This window comes from Lates calcarifer, unplaced genomic scaffold (genome assembly GCF_001640805.2).
Source record: "Lates calcarifer isolate ASB-BC8 unplaced genomic scaffold, TLL_Latcal_v3 _unitig_4514_quiver_2336, whole genome shotgun sequence".
NCBI lineage: Eukaryota > Metazoa > Chordata > Actinopteri > Centropomidae > Lates > Lates calcarifer.
The window spans coordinates 1-16,142 of record NW_026116946.1 but is presented as its reverse complement, the minus strand read 5'-3'; the positions used below and the strand labels follow the sequence as shown (position 1 = coordinate 16,142).

Here is a 16,142-nt window from a genome sequence, read left to right as displayed (position 1 = left end):
AATCTTTCGTATATGGCAAATATTTGGTCACTGATCTGTGAAAAAACACATGTAGAAATGTGTAAACAAACTCCAGAGACTGAACAGGTCTGTGTTGTATACATTATTGGCTCAGTACCAGTTGCCTTTCAACATAACAAGGTTATGAGCAAAGGCGCCACCCCTCTCCTCAGCTGCAGAGCCAGAGCAGTGCCCCTGTGGGACTTCCCTTAATCAAATCAAGCATTTCCAATAGCAATTAATATTAGAGCATGCAAATTGCCCAAGAGAGCAAAGTGACATTCCCTCGATGGGCGCAGGCTCCAGCTCTATCACTCCTCCCTGTGCCCCCTTTCCTCAGGGGACAGTGAAAGTGTAGGGCTGGCTTGTTAACTGTGGCCCTCTTCCATAATTCTGCTTTTACCATACAGAAAGGCCTCTGCTCACTCTCGCTGCCCTGCACTGCTAAAGTGGCTCAGCAGACATCTTCTGTGCAACTCATCCATATTGAAGCAGCATGGGCTGAGTTTTTTTGTCACCAAGATGGGTCAAATCTACAAAATACTGGATCCTACACATAAATGGTGAATGGCAAATGGACTGCACTATAAAAAATGATGTTTTTGAACATGTAATTTCATTAAAATTGATATTATTTTACAATTTTTTAATGTTTTATCAAATCACAAATAATATTTAGGTAAAAATGAACAAAAACGTAATTTGTGAATACATTTTAATAATAACTATTGATAAACAGATATTTTACAGACTAAAACTTGTCTTATCTATCTATCTATCTATCTATCTATATATATATATATATATATAAATGAAACAACCAATTACAGAAATCAGTCCTGTGTTGCAAACAGCATTTTTGTCTTGTGCTGATCTACAATAATATTGTAGCATTTTAGGAAGAAGGTGGAGGGAACTTCTCAGCATGCAATGGGGTTGTCGACACAAGTTAAGTTAAATTGTTTTTAAATCATTTTAGCTGTTACTTGGCACATGTCAGTTCTTAAAACAAAGTGTAGGGCATGCACATCCAAAAAAACTTTTACAGGTACTGGGTCAAAAAAATGAACATGAAACAATCTCATGAGGCAAAAATCATCAAAAGACTCATACACTATGCTAGTAGTTACCAGTCAATTTTAATGTGACAACAATTTCAATCTGCTGGAGATCTTTGTCAGACAGTAGGCAGTCAAAAGTTTCTACTGGGAACTGCTAGTACAGTGTGCAGGTTTTGTTTGATTTTTGCTACAAGTTAGTTCTTTACATTGTATCCACAGTGTTTTGGTAGTTAAACAGTTACTAATGTTAAAAATGTATATTTGGCACCATAAGTGAAGTTATGTGCATTGTTAGTAACCCCTAGTAATCACTAACATATTCATGCATTTGGATATAAGGAAATGGGTCCACTGATATGTCAACTATAGGACTGCCTTACTCTGCAATTATTATTCTTCCCCAGAGAAAGTTTGGGTAGAATAAGTCTTTGTGTCAAAGACTTGTTCAATAGAAAGTTATAATGGTATACAACATTTACCATGGCTTGACTGCAGTTTCTATTAAACAAGGATTTTTACCAAATTATAACAGGCATTTTATGCCTTGTTCTGTCCATGAGCTAACCCCAGAGGAAAAGTGTTTTTAAATGTCATAATACTAAATGCAACTGCAGTGCAACCAGACTGGGGACACATTTTGTTTCATCCACACCTTCTACCAGCAAGTCTAGTTTCAATGGTATAGAAGTGACGATTTCCCCCAAATGAAGCCTAATCAGTACATGAGTAAAGTACATTCCACTGCACATACAGATGGCACAAATTCACATAAACATGCAGAGAGATAAACATACACATAGACTTGCTTGAGCTAAAGTAGCAGGCTTTCAGCTTGTCTCCACACACAGATATTTGCATCCAGGCCTATGCATAGCAATATACATGAATATGCATGAATCAGTGTCACCTACACACACACACACACAATGGCACGTATGCACATACTCACACAGCCCTGAGCTTAAGTAACGGACTGTCCTCTTCCTGCCCTTTCTTCACAGAGTTTTCCCTCTTCAAGCAATTAGGTCTGTTTCCTCCAGTTCCTGTCATTAAGCTCAGCTTTTAATTGAACATGACGTCATGGGCCATTGAATCTAACATTATTAGAGTTGGCCCAAGTAATGTATTGGGAAATGAAACAGACTCAGTGTTCATTATAAGCTGAAGACAACCACCATGCTCAATCAGCAAAATATCTAAAATTATATCCAAAGTTGCTGCAGAAGGTTTCACCATGGCTTATTAATAATGCTTCTGATTTGAATAGTTGCAGGGAAATTCTAGTATTAAAATTTCTAAAGGAGTGGAGTTTGCTGTATTCAGACAGTTCAGGTAATACCATTTCAGCTGTAGAGAAAGGAGAAAAACATCTCTTTCATTCTTTCATTCTTGCGTTCATTGTAGCAAAGACCAACTACACAGTAGCTATCTGGGGCATTTTGAAGCAAATGGGAAGAGTTACTTGACACTAGTGTGACACTAGTGTGACACTAATCTACTTTGTCCCAAAAGGACAGGGAGGTCAGGAAAGCTGAATATTTTCCTCTTCTAACCTCAAAATCACTTTTAACACATGAAGCAGGCAGCTCAGGTGCATAGACCCATGCAGGAGAGAACAGTTATGTAATGTACAGTACAGTAGTTTGAGGTCAGAAGTATAGCTTGCTGGGCTAATATTTCTTCCTGATTTATGCAGACTTAAACAAACATGTGGATGCCTTGGATCTCTTTGCAGCCTCATTGTACATGCTGAGCTGTTTTGGTCAGTTACCAGTAAAATCATTTAGCTTTCACTAATGTGAGTCTTATCTAAATAAAAAGTCAGCAGTATGAAAAGCAAATGAAACAGTTGTCATAATTATGAGAATACACTTACAAGTGCAGTGCACAGAGAAGATCATGCACACCGAATGTTTGGAATGGACCGATGTTAAACATGTTACAAGGAGAAAGACTGTGCAAACCCTGCATTCAAAAGTGATAATTAAGCACTTAAGCAATTTTAATGTACAGAAAGGAGCCGAGCAATCACTTAACCAAAACTCCAACTGCAGAGCCCCACTTGCTGAACTGAAACACAGCCAAACAGTGCAATTCTTCATGATTCCCTCTGTTCTGAATCAATGGATTGTAATTTCTATATTATATTAATATACTACAATCCGTTGATGCAAATTTGATCCAATTAAATGTCTAAATCCTGAGTCCCTTAAAATATCATTCATTTGCACCTGAAAATAGACTCTAAACATAAACCAAAATATAATATAATATAAATATAATATAATATAAAAATATAATAGCAGTATAAATAATTTCTAATTATATCAGCAGGTGTTATGCAGAGTTGTAGGAGCAGCAGCAGGCTGAGTCACAGCTCAGACTCTACAGCTCCAAAGCAGAAATACCTGCAGAGACAGAAGAGGAGAGAGAGACGGAAGAGCACAATACTACAGGAAAGGAACGATATTGAGTTAGTAACATGTAACATGGGATATGAATCCATACTGATGGAGAGAGAGAGAGAGAGAGAGAAAGAGAAGCTCAGTGCATCATGGGAAATCTCCCGGCAGTCTAGGCCTATAGCAGCACAACTAAGGGATGGTTCAAGCCTGTGCCAACCCTATAAGCTTTGTCAAAGAGGAAAGTTTTAAGCCGACTCTTAAAGGTACAGAGGGTGTCTGCCTCCCGGACCGAAACTGGGGAGAAGGTTCCACAGTAGAGGAGCCTGATAGCTGAAGGCTCTGCCTCCCATTCTACTGCTGGAAAACCCTGGGAACCACCAGTAAACCAGCATTCTGGGAGTGCAGAGTCCTAGTGGGATTGTAGGGGACTATGAGGTCTTTAAGGTAAGATGGAGCCTGACCATTAAGGGCTTTGTAAATGAGGAGGAGGAGCCAATGTAGAGAGGCTAACACAGGAGAAATATGGTCTTTTCCTAGTTCCTGTCAGTAATCGTGCTGCAGCATTTTGAATCAGCTGCAGAGTCTTTAGAGACTTGTTGGGGCAGCCTGATAATAAATGAATTACGGTAGTCCATCCTAGAAGTAACAAATGCATGGACTATTTCTGATGTGTTGGGGACCAATTATAATGACTTCAGTTTTATCTGAGTTCAGTAATAAAAAATTGCTTGTCATCCAAGTTTTAATGTCCCTAAAGACAAGCCTGAAGTTTGGCTAGCTGATTGGTTTCGTTAGGCTTCATTCACAGATAAAGCTGTGTATCATCTGCATAACAATGGAAATTTATGGAGTGTTTCCTGAAAATGTTTCCCAAGGGAAGCATATAAGGTGAAGAGAATTGGACCAAACACTGACCCTTGTGGAACTCCATGTCTAACTTTTGTGTGTATGGAGGAGTAGTTGTTAACATGTACAAACTGAAGCCTATCAGATAGATAGGACTTAAACCAGTTTAGTGTGGATCCTTTAATGCCAATAAAAATGCTCCAGTCTCTGTAAAAGGATGTGATGGTCAAATCGTATCAAAAGCAGCACTGAGATCTAACAAGACAAGTACAGAAAACAAGTCTCTTGTCTGATGCAGTTAGGAGGTTGTTTGTAACTTTTACAAGTGCTGTCTCTGTGCTGTGATACAACCTAAATCCTGACTGAAAAACCTCAAATAAACTATTATCTTGTAGAAAGTTGCACAACTGTTTTGCAACTGCTTTCTCCAGGATCTTAGAAAGAAAGGGAGGTTAGATATAGGTCTGTAGTTGGGTAATATGTCTGGATCAAGAGTGGGCTTTTTTAGAAGAGTTTGAGGTGGCTGTGTTAATTTTAATTAGATTATTGTGACTAACTCCTCTTTTGCTGACCTTCAATTTAGTTAATTTAAGTGGTCGGGGGGCAGACACAGTCTCTATGGGTAATGGAGGGGTGACTGATCTAAAGGAGGCACAGAGAAGCGTGTAAGACTGCAGCTCTGTCTCCTGGCCTGAACTCTGGATTCTCAGGGCTTTGGCTTCCTAATAAACCCTGTGAGATTTCTAGATATGAGAGATGCTCCATCAAAAATGGGATGAATGCCGTCTCTCCTAACCAGACCAGAAGCTCTTCCAATGATCTACAAAGCCCGCATTGTTTTCTCGACAGCAGGCAGTTGAGCACCTCTCGCCCAATGTCAGCTGGGATAGGTTCCAGCCTCCTCCGCGACCCTTAATGGATAAGTGGTATAGATAATGGATGGATAGATTGTGCCGGAAACATATATAAAAAACAGACCCTGAACTACTATGATTGTCTATAAATGTGTATATATTAAAACGAATACAATACTTTTTTTTTTGTCTTTAACATTTTCTGTTGTGTACAAAACTTTGATAATGCAGACTCGGTGCAGTTTCTGACTGCTTTTGTTTTATCTACTCTCCAGTTTGACCTCCTTACTTCATGTGCGCTGAAAAGATTTTATGCAATGTGACCATACCTGATATCTCAAATATTGTTATTTCTTTTTCTGCAGCAGCCCAAAGTTATTATGGCATGGATATTTTTTGCTAAATATCCATGCAGCTGTAACTTACCCCTATAGGTGTCCCACCCTTGTCAACACCGTAACATTTTATGTAATCCTCTCGCTGTTTACTTCCACCAAAAAGCCTCTCCTCTCTCCGAGTCTCCTTCACACTAAATCCGCAGTAATACCAGCTTGTATTGGCAGCTTGGTCCCATGGGGGCACTGCACTGCACTGCACTACCTTGAGATGTCAGCAGAGCCAGCCCTGTTTTGGAATTGATCTCTTGGTAATCTTCTCTCTCCCCTGGGCACCCAAGCATCTTCTGGCTAAGAACGATTAAAGAGTCCGTCAACCATCTCCCCCTGCCTCTGCTTCATTCATAACCATTCTGCCCGGGCCCCCTCGACTCTCGTCAGCAGCAGTAGAATCATTGCACATCAGTAATGACACTGCCCTGTGGCCTCTCTTCTCTTTTGTTAAGGACAAGCAAAGCCTTTGGAAATGTGCATCATGTGAACTATGATGACACTTTCCCATGAGTAACACAGTTATCATCATTGTTATTCAGATGATATATGTTCCCTGGATGCCTGAGCTGAAATATGCACTGTACACTGGCAACATCGATATGACTCAGTCAAACAATCAGTCTGTGTTAGTTTTGCCATTGCTGTGGCCATTATCATTATCACCACTGCTGCTCCAACCACAGCTATTTTAAGAACTGTATAATAAGTGTAAAAGATCTAGCTGTAATTACTCCTATTCTTTCTGCACTATCACTCACTTCAGCATCATTATATTCTGCACTGAAACTTGTTAAGGTTATATCCATGTTGAAATTAACATCTTCATCTTTAATGACTCCATCCCAGTTTCTCATCCCTATTTATGAGAGTATCCTTTCTGCTTGACAAACTGGTCTAAACTATCCTCAGCAGAGCAGGAGAAGAGGAGCAAAGAACTTAAAACTGGTGACAAATTACTGTTAAGTTTCTCCCAAGAAAGTTGTCTATAAAAATCTGGGAAAAACAAAAGAATAGCTTTTTAAATGTGCTTGAGTATTTTGGCTGAACATTCTCTCTTCTTGAGTTTTATTTTCCAAAATTTGTTGTTTCTAGCAATTTCAGATTTCTAGATAAACACTGTGTAATATTCATATTCAGGCCATGGGGTTTTTAAAGCCAAGAAGGTTTGCCCACATGGGAGCATGAATGTACAGTCTCCTCCTTCAGTTTTAAAACCATTTGACATGAGAGTGATAATGGTAACGAGTACTGTTTTACAGGTGGTAGGTGTTCACTTAGATTGAGCTCTGTTGACAAGGCCATTACATTCATATTTTTTGACATCTGTCAAACCAGTGGACATCTTTTCATTTGTCACTTGTCATGGATCTGCATGTTGGTCAAGGGACCAGATAGTCAACATTAAGCAAAACTACATTCAAATTCATACAAATTCTTTGGGAATTAAGTATCAAGATTTTGACAACACTTTTTGTGTGATAACATCAACCTTACCATTAGCATAAAGTGACAGCAGTGCAGTTAAAATGGTTCACATTCAGTTAAACAGTTACTTATTTTCACGTGTTACCCATTTAAAAAGCTCTCTGCTGACCTCAATACCCATCCATCAGTGGTGAGAGAATTTTTTGGTGTAGTGTAATTCTTGGACAACTGCTTGCACATAATGGACAGGCACAACAGACTGACTAATGCATATGTGAAGGTGCATTATAGGGCACCCAAGCACTCCCTGCACATACAGATGATACCATCACAAATGGTTTTACATGTTTGAATGTGTTTCCAGAGACATATAAAAACTTTGGTTAAGAAATTGTCAGCAAAACTGCAGATTGATGTAAGTGACATCCACAGCTCTTTCTTGTTTGTGTACACCATACTAACAATGCTCACTATATGAGCTATATATCTATGGGTTTGGGTTTAGGCTGCAAAAAATGCTACAGTACAGGTGAATGTGAAAATGAAATGAACATGCCTGACAAAAACTGGCAACCTGAGTTCCAAATCTAAGCAAACGACAGTGATGCATTCATTTTTCTTTTCTTCATCTTTTGGCAGTCTACATGGCAAATTTGCTTCTCAACCGTGAGTGCATATTTATATTAATATTCTGACAGAAAAGGCTCTTTTATATAGTTTCTTGATTCTTTGAAAGCACGTTAGAAATATATCATCGCTAAATGTGTGTAGAAGAAAATACAAACACATGCTTGTTTTCTTTTCTTTATGGGTTGAATATTACTTCCGCAAATACATAGTATTTCTTTACAAATATTGTAAGAAAATGAAAACACAGTTAACAGACTTCTTTCCATTTAATAAATATGATTGTAAATGCATAAAACAATTACACACAGCACAGTTGAGGTCAAACAAAAACACTGTAACACCTTACCGTCTGTTCTCATAGAAAAGCTGTACAGTAATAAAATTCTTTTTTTTTTAATTATTATTAATATTTCTCTACAAAAATAATAATCTTGCTAGTTCTGCAAGGAGGAGGAGATTAGATTGGGGTGGGGCGTGGAGGCGGGTCAGGTGGGGGGTGTAGCTCAAAGCTAGTCTACAACTTGATACCGTTTCCCACACCCTTGTGTTCTGTCACATCACAGCTCATCCTAACCAGGAAGCCAGAAATTCCTCTTTTGCAGGACTTCCTGTCTGTTCAACTTGTCTTCATCCTAGCAAAACTCAAAGACAGAAGATGCTTTTATTATGATTGACCTCCTGATCTAGTCTGGCCACAGTCATTTCCTCTTCCTGGGGTGGAGGTTAGGATTAGCAGTCTGCTGTTTTGTACCATGGGTCTGTGGTTACAGGCTGCTGTACTGTATGTCTCCCTTAAGCTGTTAAAATCAGAGCCAGACAGAGAAATTTGTATTTACTAGTATAGAACTTTACATCCTTCTAAAATTTCCTTAAGTGTGGGGAATCCAGTCCCGTTTTTGTATTGCTACATGTCTGAGATATTTCATTGATGTTTCTGATTAACAAAAATCCAACCACCAGCATGTTAAACCACCCTTATAATACCATGCAATGGGATAATATAAATCACCTCATACTAGAGTGCAATTTGTATCCTGCAACCTCAGATGTATACACACAGCTACAATGGACATGAAGATGGAAGTTGAATTGTTACCAAATCATCCTAGCATGCAGCTCTGGAATATAAACACTTCTTTTTAAACAGATTTATTACAGCTTATATAAAAATTTTAACTGCTGTAACAGATAACAGTGCATGTTCTAGTAAATGTCAGTCTTTGAGGGCAGCGCACACTAGCATGTCATGTGTGATACATGTCAAAACACAAGTATCTACTGTGGTAGACTCTTGATGCTTGCCACCCCAACACTACTAAAATTCAAGAGGCACCCAGCAATCCATCCCAGGGAAGTAAAGAAAGGTGTCCCTTTACATAAATTCTGATGTACCAGACAAAACCTGGTAACAACCAATCATGCTTGCTCTGATTCTGTTGTCAAACTGAAGCATGTAATTGTTAAACATACTTCAAAGAAATGTATACAAAGCTGATCATCATGGTCAATGGCTTTCCTGTTCTCTACAATAAAACTCTAACTAGCAACAAAAACAATGCAAGGAACACAGTGGGGAATACATCCAACAAATGACATGCTTTGTCATGTGCCAGTGTAGTAACTGTAAAATGACTGCTCAATTGGAGCTCAATATGAAAGTTAACTCTGCTCACACAAAGATACCTGCAAGCTTCAGGCCCTTTGTATCTCTGTGTATACACAGGACATCTCAACATCCATTTCCAAGCTTTCATGTGCACCAACATTCCAGGAAAAGTAACATTTTTATCATGTTTGCTCCTCATTTTTTTTTTAATCATTGCAGAGCTATAAGGAAATGTGGTCAAGTCCACCTCTCTTGGCATCTCACAATTATTTGAGAACCTATTAACTCATGTCCCATCGTAAAAGAAATGGGACAAACTTCTCCTTACTTGACACAGTGTTAAATGGGTGTTTGTTGTTAAGCAGGTCAAATGAGGCAATGTTACACAAAGTGTTGCATTTAAGTGTATAATCACTGCTCTTCTGTATGGTCCAGAGTTACATCCTCTACTCTTTGCGCGTAGGTGCATATTTGGGCAATTTCTGCGCAGACACAGCTGAACAATTGTGGAAAATACCATCTGAAACAGACAAAACCACACTCTCTTTGTGTCCATACCTCCTCAATGTAAAAAGAGAGGAAAAAAAACAAATCCAGAAAAATTGCCTTGGAAGATTTGAAAGGCATCAATCAGGCATTTACATCTGTCAGATTTTGCACACAAAGTACCACAGGGCTTGACAGTCCTCTGAACAAGCTAACCATCCATATAGCCTGGTAGCATCTGCGCTCTAGTTCTCTTGTTCCTACAGCACGATATAATGAGCTGGGATGAAGATGGCTGCTACTCGAGAGTGGGTCAGGACATTAGCCTAAATGTGTCACCAACCTTAGCCAGCCTTGAGCTTGACTGGCCACATTAAGGATTCAAGAAGTCAACCTCTTCTTTTTTCTGTCCAATACAACACTCTTAATGCACCATGCCCCAAAAATGCACTCTTCCATCTCTCTTAACCTCTCTCTCTGCCTCTCTCTTCCTCAATGCCATACTCTTTGGATACTCTCACAAAGTAGTTGTTTCTCATTCCAACTGCCACCTTAAATCTTTGCCTTGATAAATTGTTCTCTGCCTCCAGTAGGGATGTTGGCTGTAGATTGGGATGTGGCTAACTACAACTTTGGAATATTTTTCTTTGTGGGATAGTCCTCCTGCTGTCCCCCCAGTTTGTTCTTCTGTTCCTAAAAGGTGTAATGTCTTGTGATATTTGGGGATCAGTTGTAGTCAGAAGATGCTGAAGCACAAAACATTTTACAAACTGGTATGTATCATAAATAGTACCAGAAGCATTAGATTAACAGCAAAGTTTAAATTAATCCAGAAAACCAAACCCCGTATTTTGTTAATAAATTAAAATCAGAAAAAAAGAAATATTTCAGTAGAAAATGTGTATTGTGCCATAAATCAGCTTTCCAAGAGACAATGAACAAAAAGCTTTGAAATACCCTATTCATTTTTTATAACAGCATTTATGTTTAGTATGACATGTTATTAAAATACACATTTCTAACATAGACATTTATGACTTACAAAATAAATGTGTAATTCACTTCAATAACATACTTCATAAAAGTATATTTATATGAATAAATAATACACTACTGCTGTTTGCTTCATAGAACAGCAAACCAATCTTATCTATATAAGCAAAGTCAAAACATTGTTGCTTATGACAATTTTCCCTTCGCTAGTTCATGCTGGCATCCCTTCTGGATTATGTATCTGACTTGTTTAAATAAATGAAATTTTTTAAATGTTTAATGTATCAGACATGATGTTAAAAGAAAACCTGTACACAGTTTCTTCTGGTTTGAACAGAGCACAGTATGTGTCAGCAGGGTCCAGCATGCACAGGTATAAAGCTCAAAACCATTGTGTCCCAAATGGTAAAAAAATATCCATGACACAGCTGGAGTGGTAATCCAGTCCAGAGTTCAGACGATGTATGTGGGGAGTTCTGTGGAGAATTTCACATGTACATGAGGTTTCATACATCCTGTGGGAAACAGGAAAGAGAAAGACAGTAGAAGGACAAGGGTATCAGATGATATTTTGTATTAGAAGCGAAAACTGGTCTCATTATAACAGGTGATACTTTAAAGCTGCATTAAGTGATTAAAGCTGAAAATACAACATTGGAACCACTATCACCTTTGTCTATTTACACATCCAACATCTGTAAATTAAAAATATATTTGTTAGTGCAGCTTTAAAGTGAATTTTACTGAGTTAGCTTACAAGTAGCTAATCTAACAGTCATGCAAAAGTTTTAGTAGAAGTATTAAACATTGAAAATGATATGGATTTAGTTTTAAATTGGATGAGAGAGGATGATGGAGAATGAATAGTCACTATTAAAGTGAGAGAATGTACATTTTTTGAACAGGAAACACATGAAAACTGCTTGTTTTCTAATTGTTCTGAGATGGTGCTTTGCATTTCTTGTGAATTCAAAAATGTATTTATAAGAAAGAGAATGTTATTTACCCTATAGGGATAGACCGATTATCGACCATGATGATTATCGGCACCAATATTTGGCATTTTGACGCATATCGCCATCTGCCTTTTTTTTTAATCCGACGGCCGATAAGAGATCAATAAAAAACTGGGTTATTTTGGCTCTGATGCAGCCACGCCTCTCTGTCTGCTGTCACTACTCTGTCTCACCCACAGCACCATCTGATTGGTTAGCAGAGCCATGGCACGGGTAACAGTCAATCAGCAGTGAAAGCTGTGCGTGCACAGTGCTCACACACACTGAACAACTCTGCTTTTTGCACCACAGTCTGGTGCTGTTCAATTGGGACTACTAATTGATTTCTGTGCAAATTCTATTTAACTTTGTTTTATTTACTTCACAAAGCTATTTATTTATTTAAAATTTCAGTTAACTTTATGAGAGATGCTGCTGAGCCTGGGAATTCCCTGCACTTTTTGTTTTTGTTTGAACTTAAAACAAACATAAGTGAAATAAGTGAAAGATCAAATAACATTTCAGTTATATTGAAATTTTGGAAAACTTTATTTACTGTAGAAAACTTTAGGGAGCTATTTATTTGTTTAAGTTTTCATGTAACTTTATAAGACATGCTGCTGAGCCTGGGAGCTCCCTGCACTTTTTGTTAGAATTTTAAAACAAAGATGTTTATTGTCTAAGATAAAAAAAATCTTTAACATGTTGCAAATCTGAAAAGCTGTTTAATAAACATATGCTTAAAGGTATTTAAATGAAGCTAAATGTTTGAGTTTGTATTGTCCAAAATTTTGACGCCAATATTTTCACTTTTACTGCAAATGAATACCAGCTCCAAATATCGGTTATCGGCCTCCTTGGCTACTGATAATCGGTATCAGTATCGGTCTATCTCAACTTTTAAAACGTACATAGTCTCACAGGAAATATAAACAGAACTTAAATCTGAGTATGCAGTAACAACATGGCTGCATCAACAACCAGCAGTGTTAATCCCTTAAAATTTCACAATCCATAGAGCCACAGAAAGAATATACAGACAAGTGACTAATTCTAGGAATACCCTGAATAAATGAATCCAAAGGCTAAGTCAGTAGTTTGATCAATATGAAAATAATATGTCATGGGCTTAACAGTCTCCAGATCTTAACCCATTTGATCATCTATTTGTAGTAGCATGCTCCAGAGACTAAGCTGCACTGAAGCTGGTCTGAATGGTTTTGGTGGAACATCACATTTTATTTTGGTTTCCTTTCATTTGTCACTCATCTGTATTCTCAGGTAATTAAAGGGTGACAGAACCAAGGAGAGCAATGTGTTAATTGTACTTTTCATCATACTCATTTTTGTTTAGCTCTCATTCAGCCCCTGACCGGATCATTTCACTTCTGAGAAACACACAACAAAAAGCACAGGATGAGTCTTATGAGAAAACACCACATGAACCTACTGATATGAAATAAGCAATGGAGAAATAAAAAATGTAAATGGCAGCCACAGATTAAGAGTCAGAGTGCATATTTACCGATGGGCCGTGAGTTAAACTCTGTGTCCAGAATCTCCAAAGAATGCACCAAGTCCCGCTGTGAGCTGGGCGTGGCCTCTGTTGGATTAGCTGGACTCATCATTTCTTGTTCTTTTTCATTCTGCATCTGCGCATAGACGTTGAGGCCTGGGATCTTCCTTGAGAGAAGATTTACAGTGAGGCAAAGGGATAAAGACAACAGCCTAACTAAAATAAAGTCAGCAAGAATACAATGAGGGGTCAGCAGAATTCTAAGTGTGACCATCTGCAACCAGATGACTCTACTTGTTTGCTCAAATTCTTTGTGCCTTCTGTTGAAACGATTGAGCGTATTTGCATGCCAATCAACATTTACACAAATTCTAAAAGCGAATAAAGGTCTGTAAATCGCAAGTTTTATTTGGTCTTTGCTTGTCAGTAAATCTTCATGACCCTTTGTGCCCTTTTCCCTTGAAACTGCACCTTGGTGAGGAGACATAATTTAACATTTCAGAAAGGTCAACTGCCTACATTCAAAGGGCTTAATATTGATAGCGGTTGAAGGCTGACTGACATTTCTTTTGCAAAGAATGACCTGACAAAAGAATTTCCACAGGATCCACACAGATGTGAGAGGGAAAAGCCAATCCTCCACTGAGGAGTGCTGGGTATGCCGCCGAAGACATTTGACAGGCAGCTATCAACCTTCTCTGTAGCCTTGCAAGCAGCCTTTGTTTACTAAGCTGTCAGGATGCTTCAACACCTTTCACCACCTCCCAAACGCGTATAGTGTGACGACTATATAGACATGACATTTCATGAACACTTTACCTCTTGAATTTGTAGATGACAAATACAGCTAAACCCACAACCACAACTGATAACAGCATTAGCATGGCAGAGCCACTGTGGTTCTCGCTGGTGTCCACTAGGGGCGCTGCAGAAACAGGGAGAGAGGAGCCACAGCCTAAACATCACGCCAACCAACACAACCTGTATTTCCACCCAGTTGAATCATGCAATGTGCAGTGAACAGGATTATTAACACCCATGTAAATCATTGATGAATCAGTTTAATATACAGTAGTATGGACTTCTCTTACTCTTTATCTTATAAGCCCCTTTAGGACAGTAGCAGCATCCCCAATAGGAAGAGGCACACATACTTGTAACGATGCTCACTCTCTGAATGTCTCTGTGTAGCTACATGGTGGGAGCCAATCAGACACAGGATTGGGGTTGTTAGTTGACGGGGGGCAGCAAAAATAATTAAAAAAATATAGCTGACTGTCCACTGTATCTAGGTCTCTTCTACAAACGTTATTTTCTGTCCCACTTACTACAGGAAGTACAAAGGCCTGTCTGGGTAGAGCCATACATACACAAGCAGCTGCATTCCTTTACCTGCTGATAGGTGTGCTGCATAAACAGTCACTTGGACCCCTGGCCGCAGTGTGAACTGGACAAGGTTTTGATTCAAGGCGCTGAGCAAAACCTCAGAGAGCTGTTGGGAAACAGAGGAAGACTTTTACTAAAAAGGAGAGTTTTATTTTGTACAAAAAAAAGCAAAACAAACAAAAAAAGAGATCATCAGACCTCTGAGATGGTCTCATCTATCCTTTGGTTTGGATTCATCATTTATTAACTGACATTTCAGAGAAAATTTGTTCATAGTCCTGATCAGTCTTTGCACTGACTGAAAAATAATCGAGTCCAAATATCATCTGCCCTTGACAGCACCTCTGATGGTGTTCAGGTGTAAACGCCTACCTCGTCACTTTGTGAATCACTGTCAGAGTACAGAGTGTGGACAAAAAATAGAAATACATCATTAAAAAATACAAAAATAAAAAAAGGATGGTACAATGGTTAGGGTGCATACCATGTGGGTATAAACGATCTGAGAAGTGCATCCCTGGTTTAACCAGACCATTTACTGCATCTCATTCTCTCATCCCACATTTCCTGTCCATTACTTTGGTAAATAAATCACCCCCCACCCCCCGGGGAAATGCAGGGTCGGGTGACAGTCCCTGTGTGTTACACATAGTTACTGGATTCAGAAAGATACTGACTGGTGCAGGTTTAAGTTCTAAAAAAGCAAGACCAAGAATTAAAGCTGTCACATGTACAGTAGCCCTTCATTAACACAGAGGGACAATGTAAGTACATTAAAGCATAAAAATGACCACAGGGCTGAACTAACACTCTGATGCACTTTCAAAACGGAATCTTCTAAAGACAGTATTTATTGCAGGGCTGTGTTATTTAATAGCATTATTTGTAAGCACCCATGACCAGAAAAACCTCACTGCCTCAACCAACAACCCCATCTGAGTTTTCCTGTTTATGTAAGAGTCTTTGTCTGTGGGACCTTTCCAACTGTGATGCATAATGCATACGATGCAGCCTCATTTGATCTCTGCTTTCCAGACTGGCAAGTAACCTTCTGCACTGAGAACATCTAACTTTGATATAAATCAGGCAGATTACCCTGACCCAAAGGTAAACTTTAGAAAGCCAGAGTCCAATCTCATTCACTCTCAGTCTATATCCCTGCACAGATTCTTTCATTCACACAATTATAAATCTCTATCTCAAGGCTTTAATGCTTATAAACAATCTTTTTAAGTGATGTTCCAATATCATAAAACTGATTTTTCTATCAAAAATCCTCAATTTTCTTTCAGCAGATCTCGTTTTTGCTCTGCAGAGGCTTCATTTATCTCATCTGCCTCATTTGCTAAATTAATTGTGATATGAGTAATTTCTGTAGTTCTTCATTCCCTCCTTTATATTTCTTAACAGTTTAAATTTAGACCATGCTATGACTAATTACTTTTTCCCAATGTATACCAGGGTCAGTAAATCTATTATACATCCTGATAAGTAGAGCACACTCTACACTTTTAATATGTCAACCTTGAATGAAGATTTATCACTGGCTT

At 38.5% G+C, this 16,142-nt stretch overlaps 1 protein-coding gene across 1 annotated transcript; it reads right to left on the bottom strand.

Annotated features, from left to right (window-relative positions):
* Positions 1–8,210: 8,210 nt before the first annotated feature.
* Positions 8,211–14,698, bottom strand: LOC108900121 (VPS10 domain-containing receptor SorCS3; the record flags this gene model as incomplete). Its single annotated transcript, XM_051068404.1, has 4 exons — positions 8,211–11,210; positions 13,216–13,373; positions 14,026–14,131; positions 14,599–14,698. Coding segments are annotated over 4 exons (426 nt in total), but the record flags the coding sequence as incomplete, so codon positions are not given.
* Between the last annotated feature and the right edge of the window lie 1,444 nt (positions 14,699–16,142).